We start from the raw sequence: 20,354 nt of genomic DNA, 5'->3' as shown, positions 1-20,354 counted from the left end.
CCTCTCCAAATTACAGTCCACTTGAATAATGGGAACACACAGACAGTTGATGATCACATCCAAGAAAACCATATGGAAGTCTGGAACCCTGTGATTATCAATTGGGTTCTTCAGTCTTCCAAGCCTCCACCTCATGCCAACTGGCATCTCTTCATCCCATCTTCTCATGAAGATTGCTACCCTTTCCTGACCAGAGCCTGGTGCAACCCTTTACTTCCATAACATGTTGGAGAGCGGGGACAGTTGAAGCTAGGCTGGATGATGCCACTGAAGGTTGGTGCCCTTAATTCTGTCAATAGGGCAGATGTAACATAAGTACAGGTGTACATATGGGTACTGTCTTGTGTGGCTATCATTACATAACTCTGACATAACTGTGCAATTCTCACAGCATGCACTCTGGTGTTTTTTTGTAAAACTAATGTGCACGCATAATAATAATAATGTTTGTCATAAGAAATAAGGACAGTTGGATTCATTTTTGATACTTAGTTGATTTATATTGTCGTTTAAAAAAATGGAAAATCATACAATAGAAGCATTACAATTATTTTCATTGAAGCACTGAATACTCAACATTTAGTTTTGAGTGGATATAGCATGGTGTCCTTTAAGGATATAATTACACCCAACTGTAGGCTTTAAGCAAAATGTACTATGGTATGACACTATCTTATACCTCATCACCACTATTGAAATTTCCAATGATAATTGAATGAATGCAATAGCTACAATGAATAAACACTGTCATTCATCTCATATTGAGACTGAGTGAGGAAGAATACTTCTGCTTTCTACTATCAGCATTACAACTTTCTGTTTGTATTAAATGTTTGCCTTAATTTTATTAAATGTTGCACTCTTTGTCATCTCAAACCTATATGTAATTCTATTTATGAATGGTTTAAATTTGGTCTGGAATTGATTGTTGCACAATTTCTAATATCAAAGTACAATGATCTCTTCATTGTGGGAATCTATACTATGTTAGTTTTATTTCCCTGCACAGTAAACTAACCTTCAGTAACTAAATTTGATTTGTTTTGCCCCATTGTTCTAATGTACCTATATATAAACACACTGCCTAAATATTAAATTAAGCTTAAGTGTATAGTGCTCAACTTCAGTGAAAGCAGACAGAATTAAAGGTACAATTTGTTCCAAGGAATTTGATTCGACTAAAATTGTGCTGCATTCTGTTCATTTCCTGCTTTTTGACTTAAAATCTGTCACTTTCTTTCCCAAAGCTTTACATTATTTAAACTACTTTTGTTTGTTATTCTGAGGTTCTTTATTATTTCAATGCATCTAAAGATGTATTATGAACAATGTGTCTTAGTCAAACTTTAACATATCATGCACATATGGATTGATAGGACATGGGTTTGCAACAGTGATTCTTAATAACAATGAGTTCCTGATCTCAGGCCTATCAAGTGGAGACACTGACCAACACATCCCACAGAGAGAGAAACAATATTCGCAGTTTCTCTTTTCCCTCTAGCCTTTTGGTTTTACGTGCTTCCACACTGCAAGCTGCAATGACTGGCACTCGTAGAGGTCAGTTGTCACAGGTCTTGTATTTTCTAACCTTGGCACTGGTCAGATTTATGTGGATCAATTTTATTTCCAGGGGAAAAAAACATCCAAACTGCTACTCATTTTTATTTGCGAACAAAAGCCCTGGAGGCCAAAAACCTCCTTGCTGATTGTGCTTATGGTCACCTCCCCCATCCCTTTCCCCCTGGCTCATTGTCAGACTCCGCCACTGTGAAGCGCTTCAGGAAGCTACCCACGGGAAGGGAGCTATATAAATGCAAGTTGTTGTTGTTATTCAAATCATTGCAAATTGGTTGTGTACCTACACATGTGATTAGGAAACACACATTGCAAAAAGAGAAAGCGATATATGTACCATATATCTTCGCCTGAAGTTATATGGTGACTCATTATACAAATAGCAATGATGTCATTGCCATTCTGATTATTTTGGGCTAGTAAGAGATGCAAACAATAGCGGTTTGAGTGGATCTTTGATTGCCTGCATTAGGTGATATTTTGGGTGTTATTTCACTGTTAATGATTATAATTGTATGTTAAAGGTTATTTTTAGATGCATTATAGAATCATTTTAAGTATAATAACCTGACTAGTGTATTTTTAACTTACTCTCAACTCCGTTAATGGCTGTACTACCCTTTAGCGAAACTGTACTTAGCATTTTAATGCAGGAGGTTGTGAGGTTAGTGGAGGTGCAATTTTTGACATGATAAATTAGTGACCTATAATAGCATTCAGGTAGCAAATTGGGTAGGGTGGAAGATAGATCACAAATTAATCTTTCATTAAAAGATTTACCTTTATTTTATTGTATAACAATTGAGCAGTCATGTAAACAGGAATGTGTAGAAAACAAAGGAACAACAAATCATTATTGTTTTCCCACAAAGCTATTGAATTACAAGTTGCAATGAAAGTGGACACTTAAGCACTTCAGCCTTGTTCTTTTTTCAAGTATCGTTAAATAAGGTTGAAACGGTGCGAGGATATTTTTCCTAGCACAATATTATTTTCTGACTGGAAATACTTTGTACAAATTCAAAATTGATACCGTATGTGAGAGGCAGCTGGTTGTCATGGTAACTGTACTGCAGTTTCTAATTCCTGTACGTGAGTAATGGTAACAGAAAAATGACACTGAAGGCATTAGGGGTGTACTGTTACAATCTGCTTGCATTCTCAATGTCATTTAATTTTATACGTGGCACATCTTGGCATTGATGCTATAAAATCATGCATTTTCCAGGTCGTATTAGAAATATTGACATGCATCTACCGAAGAACAAAATGTGGCTCAAATTTATCTGCTGTACTTAAATAGATTGATGTATTATTTGAAATGAAATAATGAAAAAAAGAAAGTACTTGCAATCCAGATATCTTATTTAAACATTCTATGGCTGAAACTACTTTGTAGGGGAAAAAAAACCTACAGATGTTTCCATCGAAGTGGACAGAAGATTCAAATACAGAATATATGGTAACTATGTGTTTGCAATAAAGATAAAATAATAGTTCCCAGTACACGATAATAATATGAATCAGTCTGCTGCATAAGAGCAGTTTCAGATCATCACATCAAATCGAAAATTTGATTACAGAATCATACTTTTGCAAAATATAAACCAAACATTCTATTAATTATACTATTCTACCTGTTGATATTTGTTTAAAATATTAAAATGTTATAATACAAAGACCCAGTGCATTAAGGAATCAGCATTCCGTTTCCATTCCCTGTGGTGTCTGAGCAGTCGAGAGAAGACATCAAGTAGTTTGTGCATCCGAATCTGATCTCGCAATTCTGAGTATGTGCTGTGTGAATGGCATGCAATGTTCACATTTACATTTTACCAAAATGGGAGGAATATATACTATCCAGTCTTTCAGAAGATTTGTGAGGTCAACTGGCTGGTAAGTAATTTTGCTGCCATCAAAAACAGAAAATCATTGGGGTGCTAATGGTCATGGATTTATTTGTTCAGTTGCCAGATACCTTTTGTAGCATTTGTCCATGGGTTGTTTGAGTATTCTGGCTGAGAAACAGTGCTGGTGTGTCTATTAAACTGACCATGATCCTGTGATTTATAGAACAGGGAGAAGAGCTGTGGTTCTTTGTCAGAATTTGAAAAGACCTAGAACATTTGCTTTCTGAAATTGCTTTGGTTTGCAGCAGCTGAAGTTGGCATTCTGAGAAAGTGGATAAGCCTTATCTGTGACAATTTAAATGACATTTGGGAATAAGCTCTCTTTTGAACTTTAAAAACCTGTTCTATCCATAACATTTTATGATAGACTGGAAGGATGTAGTTAATTGTGTGTCAGTCTCTCGAATGTTCCTACTGATATGGTGTTGACTTAACCCTGTTCATAGAGTTATCTGATTTGAAGTTCTGATTTTGTTGTGCCCTGTTGAATGTAGTTCCAGCTTCCCAAGTAATTCCAGTGATCAATATTTTCTCAGCTTAGTTGCTACTCTGTGCTTGTGTGCCACCCCTTCTTGTTTCAGTCAGAAGGCTGCACAACACTCCTGGGTAGAACCAAATTAATCTCACAAGGCATAGGCTGTAAGTTACAGGTTGCCTAACCTCCTGGTTCCCTTGTGGCTCGCTGAATTTCCTCTGAATTGCAATTAATTAAATGCAAATTTGTTTCACATGTACTTCATTTTAATGGCTTCTGTGGGCAAGGAGTAGATAGGGGGTAGATAGGGCTCAGTACTTACACTGGGTTACACACAATGTCATGCTGGGACACTACAACATTTCTGCATTGCCAGTTTACTAAGTGGCTGTGCCCAATAGTTGCTCCTGATTTTTAATATCAGCATTAATTATATAGGAAAAATTCTGGCTACAAATTAATATATCTGCTGCTGAGCTTTTATCAAATTGCCATTCCGATTTGGTCAAAGAAAGAAATTTCACGTAAGAGACAGCAACTGCTGACTGAATATGTATTTTATATGTAGAAAATGATTCTTTAGTTTGATGTTTTTGCTTTTAAGGATATCATAAATTAAAAAAAGCGCAATGATTCTTGGCTGATGTAAATATTTCATTAGTTCCCTAATGATGGTACATTGTGCAGAACTCTTGGCTTTTGTCTCTGATGTGCCATTTATTGTTAATTATTGTGTCAGGTAGCATTCCCAAATCAATATTTTTTTTAATTTGGAGGAAATCTCAGAACTGCGTACTGCTTACATGAAGGGAATCTGAAATCAACCAATTCAGATGAAGTTCATTCTCTGTTCAGTTTGATTAGATATATTGTATTATAAGCATTATTTCATAGAAAAAGAGAAAACCATTTTAGAAAAACAACCTTTTAGAATTTTTTTTTGTATGTGCGTTGTCTGATTCTGTTGTAAGTGAAGAGTAAAAACCTGGTAGGTTGTCTCTTTAAATAAGATCTGCAGTGTTGATGTAACCCTCGAGCATGGATGGTAGGAACCATTCTCACCTCTGCAGCAGGGAGCTTGACCAAAAAGGCTCTGTCAGGCAATGGAAATTCGCTGTTTGTTAAAATGCACTGAATTATACCAATTCCCTTGGTTATGACTCCTTTTTTGGTAGCTTCCAGTGTGTCGATAAAGGAGACAGTTAATATGTCAAGCTGCAAAGGAAAATATTGAAAACAACAGTCTTGTGACTCACGTTTGTCTTGCTCTCTTCTTTGCTTTAATTCTACAGAATACTGTAGCAGTGGCATCAGTTCAGTTGCCACCAGCAATTTTTACTCATTTCCCAACCTTACACACTGTTGACAACTCATCTTGCAAGCTACAGTTTATTGTATTCCGGAATGGAAAACTCTTTCCCAGGACAGGTAACTCGTCAAACCTCGCTGATGATGGGAAACGCAAGTGTGTTTCGACTCCTGTTGTCTTTATTAAAATAGGTAAGATTTTACTTGTATTTTAAAGACAAATTGTTAACTCTTTCTCGTGGTTCAAATGATACGCATTAGCTTGACAAAATTGCTGTTTAAATGCATGTACTAGAGATTTTAGTTTGCTTTGAGACACATGAAAATGAAAAAAATCTAAATCAGTTTTTATATTTGGTGCAGGTTACCTTTCAGATATTTGCAAACTACAGCATGAGGCTAAAATTATGGTGGTTGTGTTATTCACCTTGAATTTATTGCTATGTGCGTATGTTACAGGGTGATTTTTAGCTGATAGCTGCTTCATAGTTTCCAATGTCAGTTTCTATCTGTATCAATGATTGCATTTGGCAAAGAACAATTTATTGAAACATCCTGTCCAAGCTGAAAGATTTCTGGTATTTATGTCTGCCATTTAGGCAGTACTTTAAAATGCAACAGAATACATGAATACAATCAAAGTAAGAACATGCATTTCTGAAAATGATGGTTGGGCTCTATTTTTAATCTTCACGTTTTTTGTAAAGGTTTTTTTTGGAGGGTGGGGGAGAGGGAAAGATTTTTAGCATGCTCAACCACATCCAGAATACAGTAGTGATCTCAATCTCCGTATGTGATAGCTATCTAACATGCAATGAGATATATTGAGGATTATATCAATTATGTAAAGTTTTGAAGAGGAGATGCTGAAACATTAGCACTTTTATATTACAAACAGTTTAATAGCCTTTTTTTCTGTGTGGCACATTTGAATAAAATACTTTGGAAAAGTCAGAGTTGAACAGGTTTAAGTCAAGTTTAATTATATTATGTAAGTTTTTCATGTGAATATTTCAGCAGACAAGCTATTTTTATTTAACTTGTGCCTTTCGCAGTTTTACACATTCTAGATCTGTGTACACAGCATTCAGCCATCAGATTTTCCACTCCATTTACCTAATGCAATTTGTTTCTGCAGATGGGTGCAGCTTTGTGAACCTCACTAAACCCATCACTATTGTTCTGAGGCACTTTGCACTTGGTGCAGATCCCACTGCAGCATTTTGGGATTTTGACCTTTTGGATGGTTGGTGTGCTAATGGGTGCCACCTAACAGGTTCTGCAAGCAATATTACTACCATTCAATGTATGCGCTTCAGTAACTTTGCAGTACTAATGGTGAGTATGTTCCTGTGCATTGAATAGAAAGTTGTCCTATTTTTGCAAATCAAAACCACTTAGTTACCATTCATTTTATTGCATTTAACTTATATTTGATAAAAAACAGGCCAGCCCATTCCACAAAAAAAATGATTTCAACCACAGTTATAGTAGCATTAAGTATAAAGAATTCAATGTAATATTTTGTAGACTGTATGATTCCTTTATTTTGATTCCTTTATAATGATTTCAGTGTGGCATCATAAACTGTAATTTATGAAGTGAGATGCAGTAAAAATAATAGGATCATCTGATTTATTCAAAAGTCTGTTATATGGTTTGATATATAATATTTAATACTATATTCCTGAAAGATTTTCTGATTCAGCATTTAAATTCTACTGCACAAATTATTTTAATCAGGCAGGAGATAGACACAGTTGAATAGAATAATTGTATATGAGAAAGGCAGACAAGAATGTTGTGCTCTTTTAGACAAGGACATTTGGTCTTCATTTTCCACAGCAGTAGTTACCCTTTTTATTGTAATCCAATGCTTGGGCTTACAATGTGTTTACTGATTTCACTGCCTATAATTTATATTTGCCACCATACAATTTGTATTGAAGTGTGGCTAAAATGTCACTATCATATTGTAGTTCATTTTAATAGCTTTGCATCTTACTTGGTACTCATTCATTTCTGTTCCGATTTGTGTTCACAATAACAATCATATACAATGTATAGCAGACATTAAAAAATTAGCAACAAGTCTGTGAAGGAAAAAGAACAGGCATGACAAATCTATGAAATAGAGTATGTGGTGAGATCATTATCCTTGACATTTACTTATCACTCTTTTACACAATTTGGAAATATTGGATTTAAAAGTGCATTATCACCCCAGACAAGAATTGTCTGATAGATGAAATTAAGCATTAAATCCTATATTTAAGCTAAAATCTATTGTGTTGCACATTTATTAGTTCATTGTTTCAAAAGAATTACACCCACATAAATAGGTTCAAGATGTTTACATTTCGAAAGGTTTGTAATTGAGTAAATGTCAATGTACTGGTATGTATTTGTAAAGGCCAGCTGTACAAATGACTGTGGAATAGAGGATAAATGTGTGAAGAATACTAATCTGCTGTCAAATGGAGCACAGATGTTGGCCAATCATAGCATGGGTTTGTGACAGTTCTATGATCTAATGTGATTATTATCACTCACCAAGGCATAAGTCTTTGAAAATATGTTGAGTTTTTTTTAAAAAAAAGCTTTTGGACTTCATCCAAAAAGGTAAACCTTGGGAATATAAAGCTAAACAGTTGTGTTGAGTTTATTTTTTTCTGAAACTAATGTAAAAATACTTGATAAGCAATTAATTTCAGTCATATTGTCCCAAACAAATTATAGATCAGTATGAGATATTCGTGCAATTCATATTTACAAGTTCATAGATATTGCAGATTAATTAAATTCTGAGTTTAACCAGAAAAACTGAAGTCAAGCAGGTTTTAATAGCTTATCGGGTATTAGAACTGTTAATGGAGTAAGATTTAAATTCCTCCAATTACTTGGAGGAAATTTCACTTCTATTTTTTGGAGAATTTTGCAGAATCATATCAATATTGTATTGAGCTGAGGATCTATTTTCACAAAATCAATTATTTATTAATAACAGTGTCAGACTGTAAAGCAAATAATTAAGTAACAAAGCATTCAAATAAATTATTTCAATTGGAGCACATTTACACTATAATATATTCTCAGAAATTCAGCAATGTAGAAAAATAGTCACATAAACAGTATCTACGCTGTTACCTGTATCAGATCTAGCAATTCATTGCTCTAATTTGATTCTGAACCACCTCATTTACAGTCAGCTCCTCAGCAAGCCGCTCAGACAATGTCTATGTTTGATTGCAGTAAAAGACAGAAAGTGAAATTTCTGCAGCACATTATTGCACCAAAATGGAAAGATGTTATTCTGACGCTGTGCTTGGAATTGAAAGAGCTTGTGCTGGATTTATTGTGGTGTAAAACCACTGCTGAACTCTTTTCTCCATAGGTAGTGTTTGAATCAATTTTAAACAGGTCGCAGGGTAAAATATTTATCAGGATTTACACTAGAGACCTGAAAATCTATATTGGGTGAAATCTGTAGTGTAAATAAGATCTTACAATGTTATACTTGCTGAATGGTAATAGTATTTCCGTTATCAATGATTATAATTGGCACCAAATTATAACGAAGAGCATGTAGAGAGCCGGAATTGACTCTGTGTGTATTTGTGTGCGTGAAAAACACATGTTACTGCCTTAGAGCAGTTGTAACACTATTTGCTTTCATTTTTGCAATGGCTTGTGTGGTCGGGGTTCTATTTCAGAATGGTGGAATTGCGTGGGAGGCCTTTAATTACACCCCTGCATAACAACATAGCAACAGCCATAATAACGGAGTCACTACATTATTATTCATGCATGTTGTCACTGGATGTTTGGTAGAAATAGATAAATAAATTATAGAATCTTCTATGTATCCATTTTAGTTAACCTAATCGGTTGAAATGAGGGGAGATTGTTCTTTCGCTGAAAATGAAATTATTTGTCTTGCCTCCCTCGTAATGTAAGCTCCAGTGAAATACAATAAGTCAAGCATTGTTTACAATAGTTTTTAATTAACCCAAGATGTAAAAGTATTGAAATGCATCAAAATGTACTTTGCAATACGGCAATAAATCATTCCTTTGTATTCGGTCTTTTCTGTACTGTAAACAATAATGATCTTGGTAAATGTTAACAAATATAATTTCATGCAAATGATAACAGTGGCACGTAAGCAGTGTCCATGTTCAATGTTGCATCATTAATTTAAAATTAAGAGGTTTGCAGTGACATATCTTGTATTGTTGCAAGATTAGAAGACATTGTTTATCCCTCATAGAAGAGTAGATCTGTGGAACAGACTCCCAACAAAAGCAATTGATGCTGAGTCAATGAAAACATTAAAAAATATCTGGATCTGTTTAGAATAGGATTGGAGGATAAAAGGACAGGATAAGATGGACAAATACTCCAAGGGATACAATGATTTATGTTCTTCTGGTCTGGAGTAGGTGATTGTTCCATCTGAAAGCAAGGGTGCCACAGTTCAATAGACGAGATGTGGGAATGGATAAATATTCTTAAACATGTTTACCTTCGAGGCACTGGGAGTATCTATGCAATATCTCCCTCCTGTGCATAGAATAAATGGTCTAAGAGAGAGTATATGTTTGAATCGAAGCAGAGCTTGTTGAACTGAAGGGCCTTGCTCAAATCTTTGTTACGTTCTTATGCTACTGAAACATTGGAGTCATAATGTGCGCTCCAAAAACTTATTGTTGATTTTTGGAAGATCTGTAAAATCGAAAGCACCATGTAAGAGAGAATAAATAAGGACGGAGACGTACTGCGGTTAAGAATAAAAAAGAACAGACTTATGTATAGGCACTACTGATGAGGTGAAGCAATATCACTTACAGAAGTAGAACAATTAGGAGTGGGAACCTGAGGTTTATTTCCTGCTTAGAATCACATTGGCTGGGGCTATGCTCCAATAGTGCATGCATTAGTAATGTTGCTCCAATAATGGATTTCAGTACTTAATGTCGTTAAAAGATCCAATCCTACAATCAGTTGTTTAATAACATTGAAAACTGGTCCCTTAAGAACTTTTAAGGGATTACTTCTAAGTGGAGTCCAAATTGATTTACGTACCAAAATTTACACTGCAGCAATAAGACATGATGTTCTGACAAGACTACCCTACTCAATCCCAAATTATACTGCACTTTTCAGCCAATTCACCAAAGAATCACAATAGAGACAGAAGAATATGAGAGCCAAAGCAAGAATGAGTGACTGAAAGCCCTCGAGGAAATTTTAAAAAGGAAAAAGAATAAATAGACCTGGGGAAATAGACAAAATCTATTAGGAATCAAGTTCGGGGAGAGATAAAGCAATGCAAAGGATTAGAAATATATGGAAATCATGTCAGAGCTGATAAGGTACTCAAATAGCCTTCCAGATACACACACAACATTATATTTGTAATATACAAAACAACTACATAAAACTTTTTGTCTCATGTTTGTCCACACTGCTAGAATTTTTATGGAGGATATCAACTTTAGCTTTCTATGGAGGAAAGGAAAATACTAGAAATATGCAAACATGGTTATAAACAGTTTAGATGTTGTTAATTAAACAACAGATTGAGTAATTAGACAATGACAAGCTTCAAAATAAGTATAGTATGGATAGTTATTAGTAAAGCTTTCAATCACATTTTTTAAAAAAACATTAGATTCAAAAGAGATGCTCGAGGAGTGGAATATAGCATATACATATATAGTCATTTTGTTGTTTAAGCTTGAAAACCATGAACCTATTTAATTTAAAATTATTTGTTTCTATCACACATTGATAATCGTTCCATAAATAGCTTCTATGGCAGATAAAACATCTGTCTTATACCACTGCTAGTAATTTTGCATGTGCCATATCACTAAGTATGTGAACCTACCTTGTTGGGCTAATAGCTAAGGTAAAGGCATTCCTGAAGCCAAATAGAGCAGAAGGTTGAAATTCCAGTCTTTGCTTCGTTCACTGATCTCCGTCAGCCCAGCAGTTGGAAGATTATAATGGATAAGCTTCCTTTGGTAATGGAGAAGTACACTTGTCAGGGTTCCTTCTCCTGATCGCTTTTCAATGACCCCTGTTGGAAGTGTAGGGTATACATGGATGACGATGATATGATCAAATAGCCACCTGGCATTCATTTACTAGGATCTAAGTTATGAGATAACACATGTATACAAAGAAATTACAGGTTTTCTTTACATGAATTAATTTGGAATCCGTAGATTCCATACATGGTTAACTCAGCCACCAAAATTGCACATGAGTTAGCCCAACCCACAGATTGGACCCTACTGTCAAGAAGAAAATAAAGGGAGAAGAAAATTGACAAAGAAGAATTGACACAAAAAATTTAAGTACATGATAAACCTCTCTCAGGGCAAATCACCAACATAAGCACTGAAAGGCCATTCATTCTTTAACATGCATTCGGAATAATGCAATAAAAACAGTGGCTTAAGGCTTCAAAGTCTAAGTGCATTTGGTGCCTAAAAATAAATGTTAGTGGAAATTGTGCTGAAAATCCCAGCCATGTGCATTATTCCTACGAATGTGTAACTCATTCTCTAAAAATGATTACAAGCAGAAACTTGTAGCAGTACTTCAGCATACAATACACATAAAATAAGAAGCGACATTACTTTGTGCGTAATCCATGTTCACATGGAAGCCTTTGGCACTTGCATGGAAGCTGTATAAAGTGCAAAATTGGCATTATAAGCACAATGTGTCAAATCACTAGATTTAATGGCAAGAATAATTTCACTTCTGCAGTATTTATATGCACTCTTATATGACCTTTGTGCCTCTTTAAGATTAAACAAATTCTGATGCCTTTCTCACCAAGGCAACTGTGTTTTCTTTCAAGTACCAGATTCTTCATTACTTCAGTAGTGTGGCTCATAACAAAACGATAGCTCCTGTGCTCTGATGAACATTCAATTTATTCAGCTTAAAGTGTGCATACACTAATCATGTCAAACTGGGTATATGGAACATCTTTCTCCAATCTTAAATTAATGACAGCATGTTATTAATGTTGATATTTGAAAGAGTGTAGACTGTTCCGACAATTTGCTAAATTTACAAATTCTGTATTCCGTACATAGTTAGTCAAACATAGTTTGTATTTAACTCTTAAATATTATTTGCTGAAATACAATGCTTCTTCAAAGACTATTCAAGTGTAGTTTCTCGATGCATGGAACTGCATGTTAGCTATTTTGCTTTCCTGCTTGTAGCCATTGCATTATTTTGAGTCAAGGCACATCCAATACTTATTTAGTGTTTAGGCTATACCCCTGTAGTCACCATAAAAATTAGGCAAAATCCTTACAGGTGCACTACAATAATCCTAGCATTTGATATAGGGTGTTGTCACATGGTTGAGACGTCTTAAAGCTCAAAATGTTATGTCAAGTCATTATAATTACAGTTTACTTGTACATTTCCATTCATATTTTTTGAGGTAAGTGTGTGAAAGATCACATCGTCAGAGCAGGACAGAAGCTAAACCCATTTTAATATGGCAACAAATTGAATCGCATTAAAATTGTACTTTGAAATTTGTAATAAAAAAATCTATTCATGATATTAACTGATATGACCTTACAGATATTCATTGCAGATGCATACTTTTCACAATAATTTTCCATCTAATAATCAAACTCCAGCATCCATTTCCTATGCTACTCAATCCCTTAATCAAATATTTATTTTATACATTTCAAATAACTATTATGATTTAAGAGTAATTATTTCTGTAAATTAACATTCAGGATTCTTGTTATTATTTTAGCAAATTAATTTTAGCTTCCTGAATAGGTATTGTGGCTTAGTGAAATGCTTATATTGCACAAGGTTCCAGGCATAATCCTAATTAATTTTGTTGTTTTAATCTTCCAAAAAAATCATGGTTCATATAGTAAATTAAACAGAATTTTAACTTCATTGAAATATTAATTTAGAAAAGTACACTCAGTATTCAACATGTATGATTTTTGTATAAGTCTGTTGGGGACTGTTACAGAAAGTGTCACAAGTAATGAACTTCAAATGACCGCTGAATGGATTCAGAAATGCAACTATGAATAATTTGCCTCTGCAATTATTTCTTCAAGCCATTCATGACCACTTTGATTGTGACCATAGTGTGAAATGAGTTCTGTAACTTCCTGCTTCTAATTGAACAAATGTTCTCTTTTAATGTGGTGGCTTGATCATTAATATCATTGATATTATTGGCATTTAGACTGTCATATATAGATCTTTACAGATTCCGGGCCGGGGTGAAACCTTCGGCAAGTTTCCTTCCTCCACACACCTCTGTTTACCTAGCAGTAAGTAGGAACCTGGTTGTTAGTCGATTGACGGGTTGCTTTCCAGGGATAATAATAAGAAATAACGAAAAGAATTGGGTCATTCAATCCATGACGGTTTGTGGGACGCTGCTGTGCATAATTGGCTGCCACGTTTTGCCCACAAAATATAGTCAATTCACTTTACAGTAAATTTTGTGAAGCACTTTGAGATGTCTGAACGATGTGATAACAACAAAATAATAACAATAAAATTACATAGGTTATAGCGTCTTTCACATGGTGGGGACGTTATGTGAATAATAATGCACTATATCAAATGCAAGGATATGCAACTTGCAAAATATTTTGTGGGCAAGATGCTTTGCCTTTGCAAATGTTCTAACCAGCTGCACAACCAAACTAAGCTAACCTTGTCATATTTTGTGACCAGACAATTAGATGCCACTATGAATATACTGAGACCTAAATCTATGAGCAGAGCAATGCATTGAGCATATTAACTCCTACATTAAGTAGACAACAACATCAACAAGGTTACATTTGTATAGCTCCTTTCACGTCGGGAGGACGTCCCAAGGCGCTGGACAGTTTACAGCATTTCAGACCCGAACTGGGGTCAGGAAGGGAGAAGGGAGGGGAGGGGAAGGGGGTTTACCAATGGCATGGTCAAAGAGCAGGGTTTTGAGGCAGGACTTGAAGGAGGCTAAGGAGGAGGCGAGACGGAGTGATCGGGGGATGGAATTCCAGAGGTTGGGGGCAGAGTGGCTGAAGGCTCTCCCACCAATGGTGGGGCGGGTGGGTCAGGGGGCGTGGAGTAGGCTAGAGCCGGCTGAGCGGAGGAAGCGGGTGGGTTGGTAGGGGATTAGGAGGTCGTGGAGGTAGCATGGGATGAGGCCATGGAAGGCTTTGTAGGTGAGGACCTCATGTTGGACTATTGAACATAAATGAGAGGACTATCTGAAGCCTAACTGTTAACAAGTTCAGAATGTGTTTAAAAGCAAATCCATAGGATACACTGTTAACATATCATCAACAACAACAACAACAAGATTCCATTTATAGAGCGCCTTTCACGTCGGGAGGACGTCCCAAGGCGCTAGACAGAATATCAGATTCTTTCTTGAAATCTTTCACTCATGTATAATCTGCTCACAACTGTGCTCCTTGTGAATAATAGGAATTCTAAATTCAAAGAAGCCCCATTTTCCACTTTGGCCTGACAATACATTAGGAAGTGGTAATTGCTTCAATCAATAAGTCAGTAAGCTGCACTACGGCATGTGCCATTGTAAGTGAAATATTTACATGAAAAGAAAGTCAAAAAGGAAAATTGATTAAGTGGTATCAAATGAATGATTGTAAGTTAATACAATGTGAGAAATTTGTAAGAAATCGGTCTACCACCTATAAGGTCAGTTTCTTTTAATGATAGCTCAGCATTCAGAAATCAGTCGCTTCCTTCTATCGGTTATCCAGCGCCTTGGGACATCCTCCTGACATGAAAGGCGCTATACAAATGTAATCTTGTTGTTGTATCAAGGCCTTAAGATGTGAAATTAGCCCAGTTTCCACACATGGAGGAAGTTGCATGTTTTCAGTGTAGTCCAAAGCTTCTAAAAATGGAAGTACTCAATCAGGAAATGCAGTGTGAAAGACTGAACTGCTTCATTACAATTATTATAAATATCATTATTGTATATAATAAATGAAATATGCTCATCATGTTTCAAAAATGCTAAAAATTGGTTCCAATTCAAGTCAAATATCTTTGATGTTACAATCATTTAATTATTATGCTCTTTTCATCCCCTCTAAGCTCAAATCCCTCGGAATCAGCATTGTGTATTAGTACGGAAGTCATTTATCTTACCACTTTTAATTGCACCTGCAAAGGAGCATGATCTGCTATTCCAGATTAGGTTTAAGAATGAGAATTACAAAGCATTACTAAAGTCAGTTCTGTACTGTATTTAATCAACCGTTCAAAAGAAATAAAAATAAAACACTGGAATTCTACCGCAAATTAATTCACTGAAAGAGAAAAATAGGTTATTATTTCATTTATGACCACTTATCAGAACTGAAATGCAGCAGGACTTGAAATGTAGTGTCAAACAGGAGGTGTTGCCACATTTCATGTCTTTCTTCAACTTTGCCTCTCGGTGGGCACATATGGCAAAATGACATCTTGCGCATGGCAATAAGCTCCTTCATGCATGTGCAAAAACACTGGAAATCTATTTTTACAATGTCAGCTGCCAAAATAACCGTATCGGAGGCCGGGAAATGCGTCCAAATGTCAGCAACTTTGCTCCTTTCTCACTTCTGCAAAAATAAGTTTTGAATGTTTTTGCACAAGCTCAAGGGCATCTGACTCCATCGTGTTACTTATGCGATGATGTCAGATGTTTGCTTGAGGGTGAAACATTATTTGCGATAATCTCTATGGCACATCTCTTTTTAATATGGGAAAGGATCGCCTGTATGCAAAAGCCATGGGAGATGTGACTCAGAATAGACTTCTCCCTAATTTAGTGCTGGAAAAAACAGCTGTTTTTCATTACGAGTCGCCTCCAGAGGCAGGCTTGCCTCTAAGTGCAAACTTGGATATAAAAGCTGTGTAATAGAAGAGAACACGTCAGGAAACAAATATATTAGGAAGAACTTAAAACATGATTATATGAATCAAGAGACAGCTGATGTACCATTAACAGATTGTGAAATTGTGAAAACTGGGAGATTGATGAAAAAGACGACAACAGTAAAATATTGTGAAATTCCAGTACAATATAGTTAAGGGGGAATGGGAGTTGAGGCTTGATTGGGAGCAATGGGGTCAATGTTGCAAACCTAATCAGAAATATTCTTAAAAGGAAATATCTTGGTGGTGATCCAAGAAAGGACAGAGGATGAACTTAATCAATAAGTAATGATTTGGTAATGCTGTACCAAGTTTGAATTCTAAAAGCCTCTGGATAGTTGGACAGCAGGAAGACTGACGGAGCTAAGGAATTCTACAGAATTAAGGGCTTAGGCGGAATGAGTCAGAGTTGGAGATGATGTGATGAACCTTGATTGCAACACAATAAGGAAGCAAAGAGATGCAGAATGTGAAAGCATTTTAATAGAGTTTGGTGGGGACAAGGTAAAATGAGCTATATTTCATTATTGACACTGGAATTTATCCTACTAAGGAATATCAAAACATTGAACTGTTTTTACTAAACAGTGTTAAGCCACTTGTAATAATGATTAGCTGTGAAGAGTCAAGCACCAAAATAACCATCCAGACCCTCATCTCTGAGCAAATATCCAGCTTTGCATCGTTAATAACTAAATAACCACAAAGAAAATACAGCATTACTGTGATCCTCTTATGTGTAAGAAGGAAATAAATCTGTGCTTATCTAGTGTAAGTGTAATTAGTAAAAACTACTGACAAAACATTTATGTTCTTTCCAAATTATTTTTGCCCACTGGAAGTGATTTTTGGATTCTTAGCAGATATAACTATTGATTAAGATACATTCAAAAGCTTGATGAATTCAAATGAGCTCACTTTGTCTTGAAACCTAATATTTTCCTCTGAATTGTTTTACAGGATTTGAAGACAGTGCTTTCCTTTAATCAATACCAAGGGGAGTTCTTGCACCCTGTGGTATATGCGTGCACTGCAGTCCTTTTGCTGTGCCTCTTTGCATCCATTATCACCTATATTGTGCATCACAGGTAAGAACTCCAAAATGTAAATACTTATTGTATCATTGCACCTTAACTGTGTCAGAGGTATACCGTGTTTTTTTAGTACGTATTTCTGCTAATGTTTCAAGGTAAACAAAAGATGTCCAATCTCGTGTACAGCATGAGTAAGACACAGCGTAAGGCTCCCCCTACTCCTCTCTCAAACAATACTTTGATTCCAACTTCAGGTGGGCATCCACTTCTGCATCATTCATATTTTCATTTTTTATACCAGCCTACTGATGATAATACAGCCGGCAATACAAACAAATTGCTATTTTGTGCTGAACTGTGCCTATTTCTGTGATGAGGATTCAAATACATCAGGAATAGGGGTGTAAATTCCCCGAATTATTTTTTTTACATAGAAAGCTGCAATCCAGCAGGCAGAAGAATTTTACAATTCATCATTCTGGGATTGATTAAACATGAAATCCCAAAGTTAGAAAGAAATCTAACCAACTGTTCCACTCAGTTCCCACAAATAATGTTATTTTGGATGTGATTTTAAAAAAAAGCAACATTTTGATGTGAGGTCTATGCACTACATATGTGTGATAACATTACAAATGAATTATTTCACCTTTTTCTACATTGATGCTATCAAATTATTACATTCATGCATTTAGATTTGAATGTGACTGTTGTATAGATATGACAGCTTAAAAATGTTTTCTTTCTTAAACCCATTAGTACTTTTTTTTAAATAAAGCTTGTGGTGTGTGTTTTGTTAAGGAAAATGGTTTCATTAAACAAGCGCACTATCTCTTTGATGAAAGAAGAAGCACTTGGAACTGAACTCACCTGAGTGAATGTACAGCTTAATACGTATTAGGCATTTTATCGCCTACCTTTGGAGAAAGCAATAAACAGCTGCCATATTAAACCATACTTGAAATATTTCTGATAAAATACTGAGCAAATTATTTTGATTTATAACAGAATTATCGTCACTTGGAGACATAATATATAATAGTGGAATACCTATCCCCCATTGTTCAGTAGTATGTAATACTGCATTTGCACTTCAAATTAATCATTGAGATAACACACCTTAATTATCTGCTGTTTATGTAGATCATAGTAAACTCAAAAATGTGTGAATGATTAGAAAGACTAATATCACAAGTAGTCTGGCAATCTAGCTGTATAATTTCACAACTCTCTGTATCTATTAAAGTATTAAAATAATTGCAAAAATACATCAGTGTTACAAATGAATGTTTTTTTTAATTACAGCACAATCCGCATTAGCAGGAAGGGCTGGCATATGCTGCTGAACTTCTGTTTCCATACTGCCCTTACTTGTGCTGTATTTGCTGGAGGCATCAATCGCACCAAATATCCGATCATCTGTCAAGCTGTGAGTATTGTAGTTTATCCATTTCTATTGGGGAGGTTGTAAAGCCTAATGAATGGCAGCCTCTTTCTGAATAGTGTATAATACGTTGAACATTTCAATTGAATACTGAGATAATGAATCAGCCAAGTCAGGGTCCAATTCACATTTCCTTTATTTTTAATCTGAAACTCTGTGTCTTCTTATGTTTTACACAGAAAAGCAATTAGGGAAATAAGGTTATGACTGAACCAAATCCATTTCCATTGTTTATTCTTAATCTTTATTTGTTGTTACATAAATTATTGAATGGTCTTTGCAACTTCCAGAATCTTTTTTTTTTGCTTTCTATCATAACTGCAAACAGCTAAGCTTGTGTAAAATTACTAAATAGTAAGTAGAGAATGGAGGGAACCCAAAAAGCTGGAGCAGAGTCTGTAAACCATCCTTCCCACTTCATATTAGTACACTGCTGGGATTTGTGGCTTCACTCCCAATAGTACAGTATAAACACTTGCAAACAAGTTTAGAGGAAACTAGATATGTTTGCAGCGAAAGACCGGATTGAAGGTTGTAGTAAGGTACAGTGTCATCTTACTGCAGTGACAATCTTGAGAGTACACTTGACTGTGTGATGCATACCAATTATCATTCTGTATTTTCACAAAACAAATTTGGGCTCATAAGCGTCAGTCACAGACACTTTTGGTTTTCTAATCACTGAACAATGACAGTTCTTATTGCTGATTTATAGTTCATCTAGCTAATCTGAATTTATTCATAACAAAGATAAAATGGTCTGAACAAACATAAGTGTCTTGGGACGTGCTCCCAACGTGAAAGGTGCCATATGAATGTAAATTTGTATTGCACAAAGTTGGACAAGAAATACCACTTCAATAAAGATACAATGACCGCAACAATAATTTGGTTCCAAAGCCATTTCAATAAGATCAGTAGCATCAAACTGAACACTCACCTGTCATAGCGAAACGCAAAAGCATCCCTCATCTCATTATCTTATCTGCAGTAGAATCGCAAATAAACCCATTTCTAATTCAAAAGCAAACAAACATCTCTGAAATAAAGTTAAAGCAAAATGGATAATAAAATTAAGATAGAAGTCAATTGTAACTAAAGATATATAGTTAATCTATGTGAAGGGCGCTATATAAATGAAATTTGTTTATGTTATTTATTGTGACATGCTTCTTATCAGGTGTGAGNTTTTTTTAAACCTTTTTTTAAAATCTTTTTTCAAATTGTTATGTATGTGTAAGTCATTCTTCAACACTTTAATTTAGCTAGAAGGACATAGAAGCTGATCTAGTAAAAGCATTCCACCCTTGTCATCAAGATCATTATTGTAATTTTTCTTCTATTTGTTAATTAGTTAACGCATTCCTTTTGGAGGAAAACACTTTTGCAATGAAGGTCTTATTTATAGTATCCTATCTATAATTCATATTATTCCATAAACTTCTGTATTAATCTGTCATTATTAGAAGTATCTAATGTGTTTCTACTTAAAGTAGTAATTATTTATAAACTGAATCAAAGCAGTTCTTAAGGTTTGTACCTCTACCAAATTGATCACTAGTTGCTTATAATTCACCTACACAGTTCTTTCAACATTTTATAAATACATTACTATCATAAACTGGCCTATTCCA

General features: G+C 35.2%; 1 protein-coding gene across 1 annotated transcript in view; it reads left to right on the top strand.

Moving 5' to 3' along the window:
- LOC103180447 (adhesion G protein-coupled receptor A3) overlaps nt 1-20,354 on the top strand; it is a 152,536-nt gene that overhangs the window by 118,582 nt on the left and 13,600 nt on the right. The window contains exons 14-17 of the mRNA XM_007896329.2: nt 5,256-5,463; nt 6,410-6,609; nt 17,203-17,330; nt 18,582-18,705. Coding sequence (XP_007894520.2) covers nt 5,256-5,463; nt 6,410-6,609; nt 17,203-17,330; nt 18,582-18,705 — 660 coding nt within the window. The remainder of the gene's footprint in view (nt 1-5,255; nt 5,464-6,409; nt 6,610-17,202; nt 17,331-18,581; nt 18,706-20,354) is intronic.

This window comes from Callorhinchus milii, unplaced genomic scaffold (assembly GCF_018977255.1).
Source record: "Callorhinchus milii isolate IMCB2004 unplaced genomic scaffold, IMCB_Cmil_1.0 Scaffold7, whole genome shotgun sequence".
Taxonomy (NCBI): Eukaryota; Metazoa; Chordata; class Chondrichthyes; order Chimaeriformes; family Callorhinchidae; genus Callorhinchus; species Callorhinchus milii.
This window is presented reverse-complemented; position numbering and strand designations above follow the sequence as displayed.